The sequence below is a fragment of the Natrix helvetica genome, assembly GCF_964273705.1.
Source record: "Natrix helvetica genome assembly, chromosome: 2".
Lineage (NCBI taxonomy): Eukaryota > Metazoa > Chordata > Lepidosauria > Squamata > Natricidae > Natrix > Natrix helvetica.
The window spans coordinates 95,980,923-96,004,026 of NC_138552.1; the positions used below are offsets into that span (position 1 = coordinate 95,980,923).

Sequence of the window (23,104 nt, forward strand, 5' to 3'; positions counted from 1 at the left end):
CTGGCAACTGTGTGCTTTCCCCACCTGAAGCCTCAGGGATGCCCTGTGGCAGCTGTTGCCTCTGCCAAATCTTTTATTATTATTATTATTATTATTATTATTATTATTATTATTATTATTATTATTATTATTATTATTATTATTATTAGTGCAATTGCTGTGCTTAGCTCTTTAAGAAGGCTAGGAAACAGTTAACCTTTTTAATGATGTCATCCAGGGCAGAAGTTAGTTTACAGATGGCTGCCGCTGAATAAGGACAAGCTCTGGTCAAGCTCTTTGCTGTCTGCCTTTGTTTTATGCCAAGGTCATCACACCAGGGATGCCCTGTGGCAGCTGTTGCCTCTGCCAAATCTCTCTCAGCAGGCTGCTTGGAGTCCTTAACCAACTCAACTTCTGAGGTGCCTGGGGCTGGTTCCTTCTCCTCCAAGCTGACCTCTGGAGGGGAATCTGAGGAAGCATCTGGGGGAGCAATCAAAGGATATTATTAGTACCACACACTTTCTATAAAAGTGCAAACACACTTTGCTCTTTCTGAAGTTAAGGAATCAAGCTAACTCTGCTTCTCCTTTCCAAGTTGAGCCACTCAGCCTCCCTTTGAGGTGCTACCTACTTGGATGGATAGGGGCCCTCCACCTCTCTCTGTCTCTCTGCTGCAAGGGCTTCTTCCAATGGACCCTGAAATAACAATGCAAATATTCTTTTTATTGGCATGTCTACAAATCTGCTAAGACAGGGCTATTAGCGTGGTGAGGAGATGTTCAGGTCTTACCCGATTAAGTGGAGCTCTCCAAAAATGTGGAGAGGTGCAAGCTCCATTTCTCTGTCTTGACAATCCTGGGGAGAGAATGAAGGGCCAATTATCAAAAGTAGCCATAAGCCTTTTTTAAGAGGTGGAGGCTTTAAATGTCCTGCCCTCTGGCCTGCCAATGGGGTTGCCCTGCATCATTTTTTCCTTTAGGAGAAGTAGAAGCAGAGGATGGAGATGCCTCCACTCTGCAAGCCTTTCTTCTAGCCTTACTCTTTTTAGGGATTTAGAGGAGCCACTTTTGGGGGGGCTTCAGAATCCCTCAGCTGAGAACACTAACCTCATTGAAATGAGAGCTGGCCTGACATCTTCCTTCCTGGTGGTGGCAGGAGCACCCATCAAAAACCGAAAGTAACAATTGTTCATTTGAATGTATAAATCAATGTTCTCTGCAAGATATCACTACAAATCCAAGGGGATCTTATTGGTTTTGCTAGGCTGACCACATTCCCCCACCCAGTTTTGAGGCATGAAGTCCCACTGGCCATGTTGTAAAATTGTCCTTACTCCTCTGGATGAAGATGTGTCTCCATGATGGGAGCAGCCCTGCTGCTCACCATGTTCCTGTGCCTCACCTGACCGGAGCAAAAGGTGACATGTAAAAGAAAATGCATCTACCTCAGCCACCCCTTTGTAAGACTGACCAGTCAGCCTGCTCATCTCCCTCCCCCCCAGACCCTTGTGGACAGGAAACCATCCTGCAGGGTGGCTCTTACAGATTCTCTTTACAGTCCATCAATGATGCCGCACCATGTCCAGGGTTTACGGAGAAGGCTGTGGTACCTGTCAGGAGGCATAAAGAGGTCCTCCAAATCACCCATAAGGCAGCAGAAAATCACCGAGTACCTTTTCCAAATGTGCTGTGAAGAGAAGAGAAATAGACTTGAGCTAGTCATAAGAGTTGGGAAGCATGAGATTCTCTACAGTGGCTTCCCTTTCTTTGGGAGAATCCTGTGAATGACAATGATTCCTCTTTAGGCATCAGGGAAAAGAAACTCAGAGTTCCTAAAAGAGGGCCCATTGAATTTGGATCAGTGTTTCTGTTGCTGGATACATCTCCAGAGTTGGAAGAATCTACAATCCCAGCTCACCCATCCCCCAGAAAAGTAGGTTTTCTATTCTTTGCGTATTAAAACCTTGGCTGGAAGCAGCAGAGTGCAGGAGAGGATGATGCGTAGAAAGGAAAAGCATAAACCAGGTGGGTCAGTCACTTGTCTGAGAAGGTATAGATTCTCCTGCTTGTGCAGGGAGCTGGACTTGAAGACCTCCAAGGTCCCTTCCGGCTCCATTCTATTCCAAGAAAGGCCACTTGGACCAGGCAGAAGCAAGAAGGATGCTTCCTGATGACAACTTTCTCCTGTTGCTTCAAAGTTTGACTGAACTGTGATCTGGGCTGAACTGGAATCTGAGCTGAACTGGGATCACCGACTTCTTCAAAGCCTTTAAACACTCAAGTGGAGAAATTGCTCTGGCTGCAGCTCATAAATTGTCATTGCACATTATCATAATCAAGGTTTAGGGAGGACTTGCGATTTGGTGTCGCAGTGGTATGGTCAATGGATAGCGGGGCTCCGCAAATCCCGGCCGATTCTTCATCGTTGGGGCCCTCAGAGGCTAAAATCACTCTGGAGGGGTGATGAATAAAGGAGGGGTCCCTTGCGGATCACGGGAAAGCAGCAGCTCTTCTATTTGATCTGAGGCTCCCTTCTGATCAACAAAAAAGAGTGACGGACGAAGAAAGAAATGAACTGGAGTGGTTTCAGAACAGTGGATTGGAACTTGGTGAGACATTTTATTTTTTATTTTTTTACTAGAGACCCACTTTATGTAAAAGAACTTCTGAAAGAGTCCGAAGAGCCGAGAAAGCGGCGAATTAACAAATGGAGAAAAAGTATAGACCCAAAAGAGAAATGAAATGTTAAAAGAAGAATTTGAAATTTTAAAATATTGAAAGTCTGAACTGGAACTTGTGGTGTTGTGATAAGTAACCCTATTTTGTTGGAAATATTGTCTGACTTTCGGAAGAAACTGTATAACGGAAAAGGTTAGTTTGCTCTTACTATCAAATTTTGACAATCAGCTGGACTCGTTTTAGTATGAGAACTAAACTTGGTGCCATCTAGTGGCCAAAGAAGATATTATACTTTTACAGGGCTGAAAAACCTTGAAAGTTATAAGTAGAGGGATAAGAAGAGATACAAAGTAGAAGGCAAATAACATCTGGAAGGCCATCTTGTTTTTTTCCTACCTGTCTTTATCTGACAGCCTAGGATTAACTGACGAGCCTTTTGAAATTCTCTTCAAAGCAATGTGGATTACAAATGACAGAAATTGCCCTTGAAATTGAAAACCTGATTTGATGAATTAATGAGCTATGGGGAAACTTTGTGGGCAATTCTATTTGATGGATGAATATTTTACAAAATACGAATAAGAAATTAAATAGAACCTACAAATTTGAAATAATAATAATAATAATAATAATAATAATAATAATAATAATAATAATTCGCTCTCACAGGGAGGGACTCCTCCGGGTGCCGTCCACTAGGCAGTGCCAGCGGGCGACGCCCAGGAGTAGGGCCTTCTCTGTGATGGGCCCGACCCTCTGGAATGACCTCCCCCCCAATATTAGAATAACGACCGATCTACGCTCCTTCCGTAAAAAACTCAAGACCCAACTGTTCAACTTAGCTGGCCTGGCCTAACTGTAGTTTTTGTGTCCCTCTAGCCTGTATTTTAAATTTTTAGGGGTAGATTTTTAGGTTGTTTTAATTTTTAACTATACTGTACAGCCTATCACTTAATCTGTTTTATGGGTATTTAAAAATATTTAAGTTTTGTATATTGTTTTATTTGTGGTCTGTACACTGCCCCGAGTCCCTTTGGGGAGAGGGGGCGGTCTATAAATGTAATAAAATTAAATTAAAATTAAATAATAATAATAATAATAATAATAATAATAATAATAATAATAATTCTTAAAATTAACTGTATCCAGACAATACACCATTAATGTAGATATTGATGTCAAATAAAAAATAAAAAAACTTGGGGGGAAAAGGTTTAGGAATGTAGATTTATGGAGATATGAATTTCTATTCCTATGGATTTTGCTCGAATGCACCAAGAGTTCTTGATTTCCTGGCTGGATAAATTAGTTGATGAATTCTCCTCCCTTACACTTACCTCAGCTTTTCTCTTTGTTCTGAGGCGTTATTTATTCAAATCCTTCCCTCCGCCAAGTAAATACTTCCCCCACCATTACTACAAAGAAAAGAGAGCCCTGGTTAAGAACTGAGGCAGCTCCCAAAGGTGTAGAGACTCAGGGCCTTGGGATCAACAAGAGTGACCCAAACCCAGGCCCCACGGTTTGCTCGGAGGGTCATTTTAAGCGTTCCGAAGGGAAGCCTCCGGACGGTCACTGAAGCCTCCGGAGGGCCTCCGGGAGGGCGGGGGAGGCTCTTTTCGCCCTCCCCAGGCTCCTATAAAGCCTCTGGAGCCTGGGGAGGGTGAAAAATGGCTTTAAAAAAGGGTGAAATCAGCTGGCCAGCACGCGCATGCATGCTGGCCAGCTGACAGGGCAGCGCCTCGCGTGTCCTGACAAATGGCTCCGCGTGCCACCTGTGCCACTCGTGCCATAGGTTCACCATCACTGGTCTAGGCCATCTAACCATTGAAGTGAAGCATTGTTTATATTTAAAAAAATCAGATACTGTATATGCCCCCAGTTTACAGCCAGTCATGATGTGATCCATAATTTGACGTAGGACCTACAGTTTGTGTAGGTTTAAACACCTATTCTCTGTTCTTAAATTCTAATGCTAATCCCGGCCTAAATTGCCCTGGCACAGAATTTTTCCTCCTCCTGTTTAGTTTCCCTTTCTTTTCTGCTTTGCTGCTGAGTAATAGCATTATATTTTGTTCCGCTGACAGGTCAACCATTTACATTTACTGAGCTAGAGCTAGAGTATGTGCTTCTAAATGTGGGAAAACATTCAAATATTTCTCACTTCCAAACCACTGGTTATTAGAAAAAAAACATTGTTCACTAGCAGTAGATTATAAAGAATAGTAATTAAAAAATAACCTCTGACAAGATGAGCAACTCTGAAGCTTTTTTGCCTGAGCACTAATCATGTTCTACCCTACCTATTGCATTCCAGATAGACTAAAATTGCATTTCTCCTATTCTTAACTGTAGGTTTTCCTTCATTTATAATCATAATGCAGTTGTAAGTCACTGTGGCCATTAATTGGGTTGCTAAATGTAACACCAACTTCATAACTTTTTCAAGTATTGCATGTGTTCTTAGGGAAGACCTGTGGAACAGCAGAGTGCCTTCATCCCTGGTAGACATGGAAATATGCTTTTAAGAGACTTTTATTCGGGTGCCTGTTTTTATTGATCCTGTTGACGTTGCTGGTTTCGCTTCTTAGCACAGTTTTCTCTGTCAAGTGATAGAGAAGGCAGGTTTTGATGATAAGAGGAAATAGTAGTTTCTCCAAGCTGCACTGCAGTTCCCTTCCTCCCCCTCCGCATCCCATCTCATCTTTTACAAACTATCTTGGTACAGAGGCCAGATGATGCTTGAGAACTGGCAGTTTTAATGCAGAAATTTATATCTAACTCTATAAATCATCTTCTTAAAGACTTCCAGTGTTTGGGCATTCACAACTTCTGGAGGAAAACTGTTCCACTGATTAATTGTTCTCACTGACAGGAAATTTCTCCTCAGTTCTAAGTTGCTTCTCTCCTTGATTAGTTTCCACCCATTGCTTCTTGTTCTACCCTCAGGTGCTTTGGAGAATAGTTTGACTCCCTCTTCTTTGTGGCAACCTCTGAGATATTGGAATAATGCTATCATGTCTCCCCTAGTCCTTCTTTCTCTTAAGCTAAACATACCCAGTTCCTGCAACCGTTCTTCATATGTTTTAGCCCCCAGTCCCCTAACCAGCTTTGTTGCTCTTCTCTGCACTCTTTCTAGAGTCTCCACATCTTTTTTACATTGTGGCGACCATAACTGAATGCAGTGTTCCAAGTGTGGCCTTACCAAGGCATTATAAAGTGGTATTAACACTTCACGTGATCTTGATTCTATCCCTCTGTTTATGTAGCCTAGAACTGTGTTGGCTTTTTTGGCAGCTGCTGCACACTGCTGGCTCATATTTAAATGGTTGTCCACTAGGACTCCAGGATCCCTTTCACAGTTACTACTGTTGAGCAAGGACATCTGGTTTAAGGTAACCAGCTTCACAACTTCTACTTCAAATACAGTGAAGTATGAAACCACATGAGTGGTGGGTTTCAAAATTTTTGGGAACCTACTCTGTGGGTGTGGCCTCCTTTGTGGGAATGGCTTGCTGGCCATGTGACCGGGTGGGAGTGGCTTGCCAGCCATGTGACTGGGTGGGAGTGGCTTGCCGGCCAAGTTCAGAGAACATCAAAGGACCCCAAAGTCCTCTCCCTCCTTATCTTTTTCCTTTTTGTCCTTCAACTTCTCCTCCTCCTCCTTGCCCCACAACCCCACTCCCTTCTAGCAGGGATGATGTTACCTAGTTTGGTAATGAAATGTCTGTAAGAAAACCACCAAGCTCAGAAAGCAGCAAGGATCCCATTATCCCCCACCTCCTCTTTCTCCCTTTCTTTCTCCTTTTTGTCCTTTCTCCTCCTTCCCCCCCCCCCCACTCCCTTCTAGCACTTCACCAGCTCGGGCGCGACCGGAGAAGTTTCTCTTCTCAGAAATGTCTTCTCGGGCTGCACCCATGTGATCCGAGCAACCACGCGGTTCACCTCACTGACAGTGGTGGGTTTCAAAAAATTTTAGAACCTCTTCTGTAGGTGTGGCCTGCTTTGTGGGGGTGGCTTGCCGGCCATGTGACCAGGTGGGAGTGCCTTGGTGACCATGTGACCGGGTGGGAGTGGCCAACTTGCATAATGTGGTGAAACTCACTTAACAACACTCTTGCTTAGCAACCAAAATGTTGGCTCAGAAACTCTGGCATTGAAGTGTGTAAATCTTAAAGCTGTCAAGTTACAAGACCCTTGCACCCTAACCCTTTAGAAAAAAAAACCCAGGGGTTTTCAAACTTCACAGCTTTAAGACTTGTGGACTTCAACTCCCAGAATTCCTCCTCTCGCTCTTCATCTTGATGATGTGCGGACGGGCGGGGGGAGGGAGCTGGAACCGGTTCTAAATGACACACTCGATTTGTGGAACCTCTTTTATAGAAGAGGTTAGAACTGGCAGGAACCCACCCCTGCCTCCTTGCCACTTTCTCCCAGCAATGGACCAGTTGTTTCCTTAACTTTTTTATTGTTTTGAACATGTTCAAAGCTTTTTTTTTGTTATTTTTTACTTTTGTGGCAAGCCTTTCTTCATTGTAAGCCTTAGCTTTCCTCACTTCATCTTTACATACTCAGGCTATTTGCTGATATTCTGCCATACTTATATCCCCCTTTCCACTTTTTATACTTATCTTTTTTGTCTTTAAATTTGTCAGAGAGTTCTTTATGCAGCCATGCTGGTTTCTTCTGGGAGCTGTTATTCTTCTTCTTCATTGCTATTGTGCTATATTGGCTTTTGCAATCTCATTTTTCAAAATTTCCCAAGCTTCTTGAGTTGTTTTCCCCTTGAGGATTTTCATCCATGGAATTCTTCCCAAGCTCTCTGAGTTTAGTGAAATTAGCTCTCTTAAAGTCCAAGACTCTAGTTTCACTTTGTTCTACTACTTGTGTTTGCATAATGTTGAATTCCAATATTGCATGGTCACTTTCCCCCAGGGTTCCTGTGGCTTCAACACCTTCTATCATTTCCTCTCTGTTAGTGAGAATTAAGTCCAATATGGCTGATCCCCTTGTTCCCTTCTCTACTTTTTGGGAAACAAAGTTGTCTGCTAGATTTGTTAGGAATCTGTTGGATCTTCCACTTGGTGCAGAGTTTGTTTCCACTTAGTGCAGAGTTGATATCAGGGCAGTTAATATCCCCCATTACTATTGTTTATTTCTCATACTCTGTGCATTGGTGTATAGACATTTGAGTCCTTTAAACTTTATGTAACAATTACTTTTATTTTTTTTACACTTAACAATATAAATAAAATTACAAATTGAAGCAACTAAGAACGAACAATAACAACAACAATAACAATAACAACAACATTGTTGTCCCAAGCAGGGCTTTGTAGGTGGGGAGATTCTGTCCTCTAGCTGAATATCCTCCATTACTGAAGGCGTCCTGTAGGCAGACAGAATAACAGAATTAGAAGGGATCTAAGAGGTCTTCTAGTCCAACCCGCTGCTCATGAACACATTCCCAGCATCACATCTGTCTGCCTGCTGGGCTAAAGAGACAGCTTCTGGTGCAGCCCATCAAGAAGGGGGAGACTGGCTCCTCGCAAGTAATGCAGCTGACCTTCACTACTCCTGGCTTTTCTCTCCCCTAAAAGTTCTTGGTTGAGGTGCAGAAGGCAATTCCTCCTCATCATCACTAACAAGCTGGCAGCTGCCTACTTTCCCCACTGAAGCCTCAGGGCTGCCATGTTGTTCCAGCCAAATCACTCTTGACAGGCTGCTTGGAACCACTGACCAACTCACCTCCCGAGGTGCCTGGGGCTGGTTCCTCCTCCTCCAAGCTGACCTCTGGAGGGGAATCTGAGGAAGCATCTGGGGAAAGAATCAAAGACTATTATTAGTACCATGTTGCTCTTTCTGGAGCTACTTGTACTTGCCCTCCGCTCTTCCCAGGTAAGCATATTGGACACCTTCCTATCTGTGAGGTTCATACCTCTTCTCACCGAAGAAGATGGTCCAGGGAGTCCAGGATGTCCTCTTCCAGGCTGCTGAGATCCTCCAGAGTGTCTTCCCCTTCCTCTGGAGGATCCTGTGAACAACAATGATTCCTCTTTAGCAATCAGGGAAAGGAAACTCATAATTTCTAAAAGAGGGTCTACTGAATGGGGATCACATTTCCCATTTAGAACACCGGTCCCTGATGTGTTCCAGGAAAGGAACCAGTCGCACCAGAGCTTGGGTGCATATAGTTAGACTAAATACCTTGTCCCATGGGCTGGATCTCCCCTTGCTCCACTGCCCAGAGCGCTGCAGCACAATTCCCTCAGGTTAGAGGGACTCTATCCCTGCCCAACTGAAAACAATTTGTCCTTCTTACCCATGGACTGGAAGAGGCCTCCGCATCCTGGTCCCAGCTATCCTCAGATTCCTCCTCCAGAAGGTCAGCAAGGGAGTCTTCATCCCAGAGGCTGCTGGTCCTGGAGCCCATCAGGACAGTCAGCGAATCCTGCAAATGACAATAAATCCTAAGCTTTCTGCATCCCCATTGGATTGCTGGAAGATAGGGTGCATTCAGGCCCTATGGGCCAACAGCAAGAGAGCCTTTGTAAGCCTTAAGCTTAGAAAGATATATACCACAATTTCTCCCTCTCTCATCAGGAGTCGTGGCATAGCCCTAACCCTAACCCTAACCATTGCCCCATTGCCAAAACTTTCTTACCTCTGGGGAAGACAAGTCCTGCCTGGGAGAGATATCCACCTCCACTGGTTGGTCCCGTGGTTCCTGGAATCAAAATACCAAGATTTTGTCTTTGGCATATTAAGAAATCCACAGAGACAAAGCTTCTTCTTTTCACACGTGGAGGAATTCTCCAGTCCTTACCAACTCAGTGGAGGTCTCCAAAATGGTGGACAGCCACGGCCTGCAGGGCTCCTGCCTTTCCTCTCTGGGGGTAGAAAACAAAAGGGTCATAGATCAAAAGAAGCCATGGGCCCTTTTGTAAGAGTGGTCATGTTGAAGCTCTAGGAACCCTTCCGGCTGGCCTGCCAAGGGGCTTGGCCTTCCAGTGGGATTCCCCTGAGATGCCTCCCCTCTGCAAGTGTTTCACCCTCCAAAGTGATACCTACCCTGAAAGGCAGTCACCGCTTCCCTCCTGCACACCCCCTGGGCTCAGAGGATCCTGCAATAAGAATGCAAATATTCTGTCTCTTGGCATTTTAACCAATGCACAGAGTCAGAACTTCTTCCACTACCAGGGGGAGGAGCTGGTCTGGCCTTACTGACTCAGTGCAGGTCTCCCAAATTGTAGCAAGTCCACTTCAGCGAGCTCTCGTTTCTGGGGAGAGAATGAAGGGCCTGAGTTATTCTTCTGTTAGCAGAGATAGAGGCAGAGGGTAGAGATGCCTGCCCTCTGCCACCCTTTCTTCTAGCCCTTCTCTTGGGGGCTTCAGAATCCCTCAGCTGAGAACACTAACCTCAATGAAATGAGAGCTGGCCTGACATCTTCCTTCCTGGGACTCCAGGTGCTGGCAGGAATACCCATCACAACCTGCAAGAAACAATTGTTCATTGTCATAAATTAAAAGTCCTCTGCATGTTTATCTTCCCCGGGAAGGAAGGGCTGCATTACAGAGGTTGCTGACTGCAACGGGCAGGCTCTGCTCGCCCCGCGCTCTGCCGGTGGGCCCCTCACTCCTTGGGGGGCACAGGACGCCCCGTAGAGGCTCCTGCCGAAGGGGCGGCACCGCGGGGGATCCCCTGAGTCGGCGGTGGCCGGGGGGGCCCCCGCATCGCCCTAGGCACTGGGAAGCATGATGGGGAGGCGCTCCGGCGCCTTCGTGAGGAGGCAGCTGGAAGAATGAGCAATCTGAAGGACGCGGCTGCGGTGGGGTGAGGCAGAAACTTCTCCCCATTCCCTTTGTTTTCTTATAAAGAAACTGCCAGCTACCTAAAACCTCTTTTCAACTTGGTTTGGAGAAGCGCGGCTGGAGGGAGGGGGATTTCCCGCCCCCCCTTGGACAGGCGGCTGTAAACTATTTTCGCTCTCAGCCCTAGAGGAGGAGGCAGGGAGAGAGCCAATTATTGAAGCCACGCTCATAGCAAAGGCGAATTTTGGATTATAACCTTATAAATGAAACGATGATCTGAAAACTTTGGAACCTTTGAAAACTTTTTGTTATGCCTCCTAACTTCGATGCTGACAAGGCAAGATGGCACACTTCCGTTGTCTTTATAAACAGTGAAAATTGACTCCACCTATAGAACTTCAGGCTTCCGGTCTTTGTCTCCGTGCTACTCAGATAAATCTCTTGTTGATTTGGATTCCCTGGAGTGAAAGACTTATTACTCTACTGCCAGAAATTGTGACCAGAAAAATCTCCTTCTGCCTGGACCTTTAGTCTCTCGAACTCTCTTGGCGGTTCCCCCTCCCTGATTGATCTTTCTCTGTATTGACTTTGAACTCTTTATTGCTCATACAATGTCATGTAACAAACCACCTCCTGGGAAGCCCAGCTTTGCTGCCTCCGCCCTGACATCTACTACATCTAGTCCCAGTACACAATCAACGATAACATCTCTGATGCAGCCTAAAACTACTGAGACGGATTTTCAACAAATGTTTCAACAAATCTTAAAGGGACAAGAGGACATAAAAAGGCAATTAAAAGAGATGAAAGAAGAGCTTAAAGAGAACCAGGACCAGACCAGTAAAAATTCACAGAGACTGCATCTTTTGGAGAGGGGGATGGCTGAGATGAGGGGGGAGATGGAAGGGGTGCAGAAGGGGAACAAAGATCTTGAGATCCACCAGATGAAAATAGAATTTGAAAGAATGTCCTTTTATCTTAGATTTCAAAATGTGGTGGAGACAGATGATGAAGATTTAAGGGACATTATGACGAGCATTTTGGCTGAATACCTTCAGAAAGAGAAACAACAGATGGGGTGGGAACTAGATCTGGTTTATAGAGTAAATTCAGCATATGCTAGAAGACACAATGTACCCAGGAAGGTGCACATTAAATTTCTCAGAAAAAGCACAAGAGATGAAATTCTGAGTGCACAAAGGGGGCAAGCTTTGAAATACCAAGATAGGGAAATAGCCATTCTGAAACAGATCCCCAAGAAAGTGAGGGAGAAAAGAAAAAATTATTCGCAGTTAGCGAAGAAACTTTACCAGAAGCGGGTGTGGTTCAGATGGCTGATGCCTGAAGGTATGCTAATATTCTGGGAGGGCACAAGAGTTAGAATCAACACAACCATAGAGGCACAGGCCTTTATGGAAAAAAACAAAGCACTCCTAGATAAACCAGATGATCCTACAACAGACATACAGGACACGGGAGGGGCCTTGCTGGCGGGGGGAGAAGGGGCAATACCGAGGAAACTCAGATCACAAAAATGAGCAAGAAAATCTGCTTAATATAAACTGATTACCTGAACTATTACCTGAATTTATATGCTGACTAAATATTGCTATTTAGTATTGAATTTTGTTTAAATGTATACCATGATATGGGGGAGGGGACACCTGCCGCACACTGCAACTGCCAAAATTTGTAACCCTTTCCATCACCCCTTTCCTTTTTATTCCCTAAAAACCAATAAAACTTTGTTTTTTTTTTTTAAAAAAAAGAACACTAACCTCAAAGAAATGAGAGCCGGCCTGACATCTTCCTTCCTGGGACTCCGGGTGCTGGCAGGAGCACCCATCACAACCTGCAAGAAACAATTGTTCATTGTCATAAATTAAAAGTCCTCCGCATGTTTATCTTCCCCAGGAAGGAAGGGCTGCATTACAGAGGGCACAGAGACAGCAGATCATGGGAAATGTTGTTGATAAGAAGAGACTCAAAATGGGTCCTCCTTAGTATTTCCCAGGATCTTCCCTTCTGGGCCATCAAGATCATCCCATTAATACAAGGAGCTCTTCTTCAGCTTTCTAGGCTGACCTGGTTCCCCCCAAGTGGAAATTCCTCCTTTCCCCCACCCGGTTTTGAAGTATGAACTGGCCTTCTTGCAGAAGCGTCCTTACCCCTGGAGAGGAAGATGTGATTCCATCAGACACATGATGTGTCTCCCATTCTCCCCGCTGGTCTTTCAGTTCCTGTGCCGTCCTGAGCAAAAGAAGAAGGTAACATGTCAAAAAACATCCATCTAGCTCAGCCTCTCCTTTCTCAGGCCAGCCAGTCAGCCTGCCCATCTTTTTGCCCTGAAGCCCCTTCTGGACAGAAAGCCATTTGGGGAGAGGCTCTTACAGACTCCACAGTCCATCAATGGTGCCCCACCATGCCCAGGGTTTAAGGAAAAGGGGGTGGTACCTGACAGGAGGCACAGGAAGGTCTTCAAAATTGCTCTTCAGACAACAGAAAAGGTGCGAACACCTTTTCCAGATGTTCTGTGAAGAAAAGACAAATAGTCATGAGTCAGTCAGAAGAGTTGAGAAGCAGGACTTTCTCCCCTGCTGCCAGTTTCTTGACAGCTGAGATGGCCACACTTACTCTGAAGAGCCTTCTGAGAGCCATGGCCAACTAGATGCACGTCCTTTCAGTGCACGAAAGGAGAATGGGCAGCTGGGCATTGGCTAGTGGCTTTTCAGGGAAACTGTCAATCTTGTTCCCTCGGCAACCAAGTAAACAATGGCCATATTTATACCCACCCAAGGAGGGCAGCTCACCTGGGTCTAGGGGTGACCGATGGCTGACTCCCTTTGTGGCCTTTTAGCCTGTGTGTTTCATGTGGGAAGTTGTCAGTTCATGAACAACAGAGAAGCACCATCATTGTGGCACAAAGCACAGAGGGAATCATGGCATCCTAGGGTGGAAGCGACTTTTAGTCCAACTCCCTGCCCAAGGAAGGGCTCCTCCTACCATCTCAGGCAAATGATTGGCCAATCTTTTCCTGAAAATCTCAAGAATGGAGCACAAGCAAGTCTTGGAAACAAACTGTTCCACTGCTTAACGGTTCTCACAGTGAGGAAATTCTTCCTTCTTTTCTTTTTTTTTCTTTTTGTAAATTTTATTTTGTTTGTACAAACTCTATATCTTTGCAACACATTACATTTTTTACCTATCTATTGTGGCTCTTTTATCTATACCAATAAATCTTTAATAACTATGACTTCATATATTTGTGCATTTACATTATTTCATACAATAGTTTTCATTCTATATATAATATTCTATATATTTATTCTATGTTTAGCAGTTTTTACTACATTTATGTCATTTTGTATAATATAAAATATAATAAATCTAGGTCTATAATGCTGCGAAAGGTAGAAGGAAAGAGGAAAAGAGGACCAATAGCAGCAAAATAGATAGATTTAATTATGATTGTTGCATCTTTGGAAGATCTGATGCTTCAGGCTAAAGACAGATCATCCATAGATAATTTATCTGTGTGACTTCTAGGAGCTGACATCGACTTGCTGACACCTAATTTCTTAAAAGGGGGTTATTTGGTGGCTAAATGGACATGGCACTCTAGTTTTGATAACGTGGTTTTTGTCACTGTATGCGACCAAAACAATATCAAGAATAATATCATATCAATGCTTATCAACATATATGCAGCAAAAGAGATGCCATTTGATGACTATTTCACACAATAATTTCATGCACTTGTACCCAGGTGATAAAATAACATATATGCACAGATCCATTAAGCAGCTTCTTCACCTGAATAATCATCCTTTCTATCCTATTAGAGTCTAATACCAATACATTAGAGCAATAGCAAAACCATGAAGTCATTATCTGTGTATGTATATATGTACAATGTATACAGTATTGCGGTATGTATCTAATATCCTTAAGAAGGGCATAGAAGATCTCCTGTCTGAAATGTCATAGAGAGATGCTGCTGCTTTGATTGGGTTCAACCACCATTAATACAACTATCAATATGGACTGGTTCAGTTTGGCTTGGCATAATCTTTGAAGCCAGTCATTATGGTTTCTCAACTAATCGTTATGTTTTGAGTTCTGTGTGAATGCAACTACTGTCACTTACTAAAAACCTAGAAATAAAACAAACCATAACTAGCAGAGCTAGTGAACCCAATTAGGATATGGCAACCTCTTGTGCCTTCTAGTAAGTAGAAGGAAAAAGGAATGGAAGTGGATTCCGTTTTCCCCTTCTCTGTCTTCCAAGTGAAACTGCTTGTCCATGATATTCAGGGGATTTACATTTTCTTATACAAATTAGATCATGTTGTATTTTCTGAAACATTATAAACAATCACATTCTAAAGTGATGTTTTTCCATTCTGCCTAGGGTATTTTTTCCATCAAATCTTTCTGATGTCGTAATAATTCTCAGATTAAAATAATAATTGCAATAATTTTGGATGGTACAATCTCTATGAAAAAGGGGTGACCATGAGGTCATGAACTTGCACTCCGGACAGCTGCTACTTATGAGAAGATCACAAGAACCCAGTGAGTTGTGGTCAAGTGTCTGGGTTGAGGAATTTCAATCAAACTCACAATCATAACGTAGCCTATATGGACATAAGGTTCACAAAAGTCTCACTTTCTTAATCTCTACCAGATGTAATTAGTTTATAGCTAAAGATATACTTTCTGAGTGGCAAAATTTAAAAAAAATCACTTGGTCAGTCAACGCTCTTTCTAGATTAAAGAAGCAGGAAAAAACAAACATATTTCAAGGTTTTAAATATTCAGCAAAAAACAGTTAAGGAGAATTGGATGTAAGAAAGTTTAAAATGGATAAAGGGGACAATAATTTTAAAGCATTAAACTTTGATGAAAGTGCTTTTTAAAATATTTCAACAAACAAACCTGACTTTTGTAGGAATATTATTTGTTTAGCATTAAACAGTGTAGACAACTGGATGATTGTACAAAATACAGATAAACTTATTATAAACCAGATCATGATGGTGACTGTAACTGCAGAGTGCTATTTGATATAAAAGCTGTAAGGGCACAAAAAGACAAAAGGTGAAAAGGAGGAAACCTAACTTTTTTTTTCTTTCTCTCTTATAATCAAGACTCTGTCAAAAGCAGTTTTTTTTAAAAAAAAATGATGGATAATTTAAAGCTTGCTGCTGCATAGAGTCATAAAAATGGCACTTCAAAAGGCATCCTTATTTTTCTGAAAGTTTTTTTTTTAAGAATAGTGATTTGGATTCTGCTGGATTTGACAACTAAGGTTCATAGCAATATTACTAATGACCTTTTCAGATTGTTTTTTCAAATGGAAACAGATCTTTTAGATAGAGGGAAAAGAAATTTAGAACAGTTTTTTTTTTAAATAATCAAATGGTAGAGATATAAGAATGATTTGGAATGCAGTCTTCACATTGCATAAATACAATTATGTTGTATTAATTCATCATAATAGTGAACTTTTTTTAAAAAGGAAAGGAAAAACACAAGCTATTTTGGATGAGATAAAAGGAAGACAAATTAAACACATTTCCAAAGATAAAAATCTTTTCTGTCAGGGAATTGCGCAGCCAGTATCCAAAGGAAGTTAGAGATATTGAGATGAACATACTTTCATATAAATAAATAGAAAGAAGCAGTGGAAAGGGGAGAGAGGGGAAGGAGAGAGGAAGGGGAAGTAGAGAAGAGGGAAGAAAGGAGGTAGGGAGGAGGAGGAGAGAGGGAGAAGAAAGTGATGGATAGGGTACAAACATGGTGTATGGCGAGCAGAAGAGCCAGTAATTGTTTAGTTGTTTTTGGCAGTTGATGGTAAGATGAATTGATGTAAACATTTAAAATATAATACGATGTTGGCTATGTAATAGTGTACATGTGTTTATATGTTATGAAAATGAAACAAATTAAAAAAAACACTTTATACATAAAAATAAATAAATATATTTTACAACTGTATACACGGCAAACTAGAGAGTCAGGCAAACAGGAGCATCATGAGGTAAATCATAGAGTACACAGGGCACACCGAAGAAAAAAAGGCCAGGAAAAAGGGAAACTCCTCCTCTCACTCCACAACCATAGAAACCAATCACAGCATAGATTGCTTCATACAGGGGCCAGCTGCTACCAATCAACTGTATGTTCTGGCTCATTACACAACCCCAATTCTCCATCTACTAAATTTAAGTATCTTAACATTTTCTCAACAAATTTGGTTTCTTTTTTTTCATAAAGTTTTTTATTTTTCATTTTCATAACATATAATTACATGTATACTACTACATAGCCAACATCATATTGTATTATTAAATGTTTACATCAATTCATCTTACCATCAACTCCCCCAAAGGAAAAAAAAAAAACCCAGTTATTGGCTTTTCTGCTCTCCATACACTATATTTGTGCATTCATTTTCTTCTCCCTCTCTCATCCTCCCCACCTCCTTTCTTCTCTCTGTCCTCCTTCCCTTCTCTATTTCCCCTTCCTCTCTCCTACTCCTCTCTCCCCTTTCCACTCCTCATTTCTCTCCTCCTCTTCCCCCCTCCTACCCTCTCTCCTATCCCTCTCTCCTTCCCTTACCTCACTCCTTTTCTTCCCACTCTTCATCTCATTTGCTTGGTGTATTTCAGCTTCTGAGCAAGCTCCATTTTATGTTGATGGTATTTATAGTTCCTTTTCAGTATACGTATTTAATTTTAAACATATATTCTCCCCCTTTTTTAAAAAAAAAGTAAAATAGAACAAAAAAGTATACATATATAGTAATTGTCCTTTTAAGCCCCCCCCCCCCTTAATTTTGGTCGACCTGGTTACAATTTCCAGCTATTCTCATCACTATCTTTATATAATTATGCTTCCTCACACGCCCCCAATTTGTGATTCTGCCTTTAAGTCTTAATAGTTTCCCATTAGAGGTGTATTTCATGTTCCCTCTCCAATCTTTCCATGTCTTGGATTAGACTACCTTTAGTTGTCTGTGAATGGCAAACCTCGTTGTTCAATATTCATTTCAATTCCCTTAATCTATTCTACAGAATAACAAATGGTAAACATCTCACTTTATTTCACCATCTTAAAAGTTCTATGTATATCCATGTTTCATATATTTTAACCCATGCTTAGTTGTCCTTCTGTTGTTGTTTCCAGTCAATTTGCCACTCAGTTTAATTATCATGTATAAAAATGAATGGCAAACCTCTGCTTTACAACCTCCCCATGTCAGTTTCATATTTATCCACATTCCATATATTTTGCCCTTTGTTTAATTATCTTTCCATTATTATATTCAACCAGTTAGCAACTCCATTTTATTGTCATGTTTTTCACAACCTCCTCACACCAATGTCAATATCATATTTATCCATATTCCATATATTTTGACCTTTGCTTAATTATCTTTCCATTATTAAATTCAATCAATTAGCAACTCCGTTTTGTTGTCATATTTAGAAATAAAACCCTTATCTTAGTTTTATATTCTCCCACATAAAAATTTCTGGTTGTCTAATTTTTTCCTAGTAAATCTTTTGTCCCACTTCTCTGCTCCTGCCCTCTCCCTTCTCTTTGCTTCGGCACATCCACTCTCCCCAACTTTCCCCAGGTCACCACCAAAAGGATGTTTTTTATTTCTCTTTGTTGGGGCAAAGCCTCCCCTTTCCATTTTCCTTATGCTACTAACAGCCTCAACCTCTTTTGTCTGCCTTTTGTTTCCCTCCATTTCTTCTGCTTCATTATCTTGCCCCCCCCCTTCTTCTTTGAATTCTTCTTTAGATATCTGCTTCGCTGGGTTCAGAATTCTATTTAGGCTTGATTTTAATGATTTATGCATATTTTTTATAATTTCACGTAGTTCTTCAAATGTCCAGCTTTCCATGTTGTCCAGTTCCAAAGTTAGAATTAGCTATACAATTCAAAGTTCTGGTCAATCTTAAGTTTGTCCACTTTCACTGCTGTAGGGGAGAACGATGGGAGCCATCTTGGTCTTTTGTTCTTCCTTAACATCCTGTTCCAAGATTGCAGTTAGCTATACAAAATCTTATTTTGAGGCTCTGGTCCACCTTAAGTTTTAGCTACTGTGGGACCAGAAGTGAAGCCAGGGCCATCTTAATCTTTTGCAGTAAAATAAAAAGACAAAGGAGGGAAGAAAGAAAAGAAAAGAAACCCTAGCATTTTCCAGTTCTTATCTCTGTAATAATTCTTCCCCCTGTCACCTTCCGTCTCCGATCAGCCACAGCTTCTTAAAACATATCAATTAGAACAAACTTATAAAGAGCTAGATTCAGGTACATGTCTCTTTTGCCTCCTGCTCTTGCAACTTCTGATTTATGGTAGTTGGTTAGTTAAAACTACCCACACAGTCAAGGTTAGGTTATCCGTTATCAGAGAGAAAGAGATCAAAATATTTGGTTTCCATTTGCTATCTGAGACCAAATTAGAGTTTATATTGAGTGGGTTCAGAAGAAGATATGCTTTTTTCTTGATTATTTTAGCTGGAAGGAATTCAAACAAAGTAAAAATTATTGTTTCTGTTTAAGATCCAAAACCAAATTTAATGTTTATAACTATATGGGTTTGTAGCTGCTCTGCTTTCTTTCCTTCTGTTTGAAAGCACAGACAAAGAATTTCGGGGGGGGGGGGCTGGTGTAACAACCCTTCACCTTCCTTTCTTCCTTTTTTTTTTTTTTAGGAAAAAAAAAGTCCTGATCTGACCATCAGTATTATTTATGTTCTCAAAATTTCTTTGCCTTTTCCAGGTTTAATTTATAGTTGTGGGTTAGATAAATTCTCTTACCAGGTCTTTTATCTCTCCAGTCTCCACCTGTTCCAAACTTATTTTGACAAAAAGGCCAGCATCTTATCAGCCATAAAGGCTACCACCCTGACTCCGATTCATAGGCAAATCTCTAACCCATGAGAGATCTGTTGCTCTCTCAGGGTCTGATGAGACACTGCCCTTCTCCGCCCCCACCTCGTGGGGCTTCTGATTCAAAAGAATCTTTGGAGATGGTTTGTCAGACAGGGTTCATGTGAGACTCTTAGGGGCCCACATCTCCCACATCTGTCCAGTTAGAGAACTTCCTGCCGAATCAACAAATTAAGTTTCTACAGTGATAATTAAATGGAAATAAAAATGAATTATGCAAAATAAACAAATCACAAATAAACCAAGGAAGTGGTTGACATATAAATTTTGAGGGGAAAAAAGAAAAGAAAATGATACTGAAATTACAAGAGGGAGATACTGAAATAACAGATAGTATAGTTATGCAAAAAGTATAATCATGGATATTATTCCAATATCTTTAAAGAACAAGAAAATTTCATGGAAAAAACAGATGAATATTCGGGGGGAAAAAACAAAATTTACCAAAGGTTACATAGAAAAAGAATGGATCCATAATAATAAAGGAAGTTTGCAAAACTCTAAAAGAAGACTAAAACAGGAAAGATCACTAGACTAGATGGATTATCAGCTTCCTAACTATAAATGCTTTGAGAATGAATTTTTGCAACCTTTACAAAATAGGATGAATTCGGAATTGCAGAGGGAAAAATGTCAGAGAGCTAAGAAGAGGCTTATCTAGCATTAATTCCTAAGGTGGGACAAAATTAAACTTTAATAAGAAAGCATCAGCAGGTGAGATTATTGAATAATGACTATGCAACATTTTTGGTAGAGAGGCTGAATATAATTTTGCAGGAATTTAAGTTTGAGGTTCAGTGTGAGTTTTTACCTAAAACACTGTGGAAAAACTAGAATAAGAAATGTGTTGGACATTTTGGAATTGAACAGTAGTAATTGTGAAAGGGGTCTTGGAGTCCTAATGGACAACCATTTAAATATGAGCCAGCAGTGTGCAGCAGCTGCCAAAAAAACCAGCACAGTTCTAGGCTGCATCAACAGAGGGATAGAATCAAGATCACGTTAAGTGTTAATACCACTTTATAATGCTTTGGTAAGGCCACACCTGGAATACTGCATCCAGTTTTGGTCACCACAATGTAGAAAAGATGTGGAGACTCTAGAAAGAGTGCAGAGAAAAGCAACAAAGACGATTAGGGGACTGGAGACTAAAACATATGAAGAACGGTTGCAGGAACTGGGTATGTCTAGTTTAATGAAAAGAAGGACTAGGGGAAACATGATAGCACTGTTCCAATATCTCAGGGGTTGCCACAAAGAAGAGAGAGTCAAACTATTCCAATGCACCTGAGGGTAGAACAAGAAGAAATGGGTGGGAACTAATCAAGGAGAGAAGCAACTTAGAACTGAGGAGAAACTTTCTAACAGTTAGAATAATTAATCAGTGGAACAGCTTGCCTCCAGAAGTTGTGAATGCCCCAACACTGGAAGTCTTTAAGAAGATGTTGGATAGCCATTTGTCTGAAATGATATAGGGTTTCCTGCCTAGGCAGCGGGTTGGACTAGAAGACCTCCAAGGTCCCTTCCAACTCTGCTATTGTATTAACATTTTGATGGAACCCAGTTTCATTTAATAACTGTGTTACTAACTAAACAACTGCAGTGATTTATTTAACAACTGTGGCAAGAAAGCCACAAGAAAGTCAAATGAGGCAAAACTCATTTAACAAATGTCTCACTTAGCAACAGAAATTTTGGGTTAAATTAAGGTTGTATGTCAAAAACTGCCTGTATAAGTGTTTAGCATATTCTCTATTAGAAATTTTATGAAATTTGTTCTTTGACTCATTTTCAGTAAGGTATCAGCATTTAATACATATGACTAATAGTGATATCACATTGAATATTGCTATATAGCAGGCGCTGTATAATTCTAACGTATTTGTATTATCTCCAAAAGAGACTGAGTTCCTAAGCTATAATGGACATGATTCATTATTAAAATGATGTACCTCATAATTGCAAAACTTTAGAAATAAGCAGAACAAATCCATTTTTTTTTAAACCAAGAATTGCGATACATGAATTTAGGTCCCACTTTGGCTCATTAATCACTGGAAAAATGATGATGTTCTCCCAGTTGAAAATGATCTTGGCCTGTAAAACTGGAGCTAACCTGGCTTTGGAACTCTTCTCAAAAGTAAAAAACAAAATAGAAGCCAGTTCTTGGTGCTTAAAAAAACCCGCATTTACTGCAAATGTGAGTCAAATGTCTTTAAAGAAATGCCAGAAATCTTGAAAGAGAAAATATTAATGCTCTTCCCTTCAAGATCTTTTATACTGGAGTAAAAATATCTGGCAAAGTTTTTGCAACTCAGTGGGCCCATTCAGGCAAATTAATAGGCTTTCCTTCAATCTGAAGGTGGCAGAAAAGCACAATACAACTTTCTCTGCTCCTCTCCTCTCCTCTTAACGAGGCTGGCAAATGGTTTTTCCTAACATATTTTATGTGGGATACATTAAGGAAAGCAATTGGTGCTGCTGGTGAAAAAAAAAAACCACCGACTAATCTTTCTCAATGTGGGGTACGGTGAGGGTTGGAGTTGGAGACAAGTTTTGAATTTGTTCCCTAAGATTTTCAATCTCTCTTACCAACTAAGCACCCATAATTGGGTCTAGGCCAAGTTGCCATGGGCAACTTGCCATAGCCAACTCATTGTATGACGATTCAACGTGGGATAACTCAAGAGAAGAACAAGTCAATTGCAGTGGGCCTTGTCTTGCTTTAGATTTAAAACTTTTTCAAGTTAAAAGTCCTAAATTGAGAATTGCCTAGTGCAATTCACTTGTCCTCTTGAATTATCTCATATTGTATTGTCCCTGCAGTGAGTTGGTCGTGGCAAGTCAACCAGGATAAGTTGGCCGTGGCAAGTTGTCCCATTCCACCTACCAATTCATGATTAGTAGATTATCTCTTTTGCTCCATTACTCCCTTGCTTGCCTTTTTCTTTCACTCATCTTCTCATTTCCACTTCCTTGCTGAACCTCTTGCTTTCCCCATCAAACTCTCTGTCACCTATTCTCATTCCCTGCTCTTGTTCTTGCATACTGTCTTCCTTTGTCTCTGTCTGTCTGTCTGTCTGTCTCTCTCTCTCGCTCTTGTCCTGAGCAATGAAAGGGAGGAAGTCACCACCAACCTAATCTGTACCTGAGAAAGCCCAAAGAGCCAGCAGAACAGGGAAGCTGTCAATACATACTGTATCATCCCCACAGTCCTTGCTAAATTGACACAAAACAAGCCTCTTGTTAGGAGAAGGATTATTTACATCTCTCTCTCCCTCCCTCTCTCCCTCCCTCCCTCTCTCTCTCTCTCTCTCTCTCTCTCTCTCTCTCCAAGTGTGTGTGTGAATAATTCACTCAGACTGCTGTGATTGAGGCTCCACATCACTTCTGCATTGTAGCTATCATCTTGACTTTTTTGGCTCTGTGTGCCAAGCTATCCTACCACTTTTTTCCTCTCACATATTTAGGACTCAATCATTCTCCTTTTAAAAATATTTTCTTCTCTGAAAGGGCACTCATTATTGACAACTGTTTTATTTTTCAAAGATATAAAATATAATTCTCTTCTTTTCTTACAGGTCTTCCCTTCCCCACACGTAAGCCAAATAGAATTGTCCTGTGGGAAGATTGACTCTCAGAGAATTATGCCAGGAAAAAAGGTGTGTTT

The 23,104-nt window shown here is 41.3% G+C and overlaps 1 protein-coding gene and 1 long non-coding RNA gene across 2 annotated transcripts; both read right to left on the bottom strand.

Annotated features, from left to right (window-relative positions):
• Positions 1–773: 773 nt before the first annotated feature.
• Positions 774–9,293, bottom strand: LOC309385722 (uncharacterized protein; the record flags this gene model as incomplete). Its single annotated transcript, XM_081940421.1, has 6 exons — positions 8,977–9,293; positions 8,593–8,688; positions 8,403–8,471; positions 7,967–8,043; positions 1,522–1,588; positions 774–834 (listed from the first exon to the last, which is right to left on the bottom strand). The coding sequence occupies exons 1-6, from the start codon at positions 9,057–9,059 to the stop codon at positions 774–776; spliced, it is 453 nt and encodes a 150-aa protein (XP_081796547.1). The 5' UTR covers positions 9,060–9,293.
• Positions 9,294–9,479: 186 nt separating this feature from the next.
• Positions 9,480–9,898, bottom strand: LOC309388352. Its single transcript, XR_014174765.1, has 3 exons — positions 9,879–9,898; positions 9,726–9,778; positions 9,480–9,544 (listed from the first exon to the last, which is right to left on the bottom strand). It is a non-coding gene; the product is annotated as an uncharacterized lncRNA (long non-coding RNA).
• Positions 9,899–23,104: the final 13,206 nt, after the last annotated feature.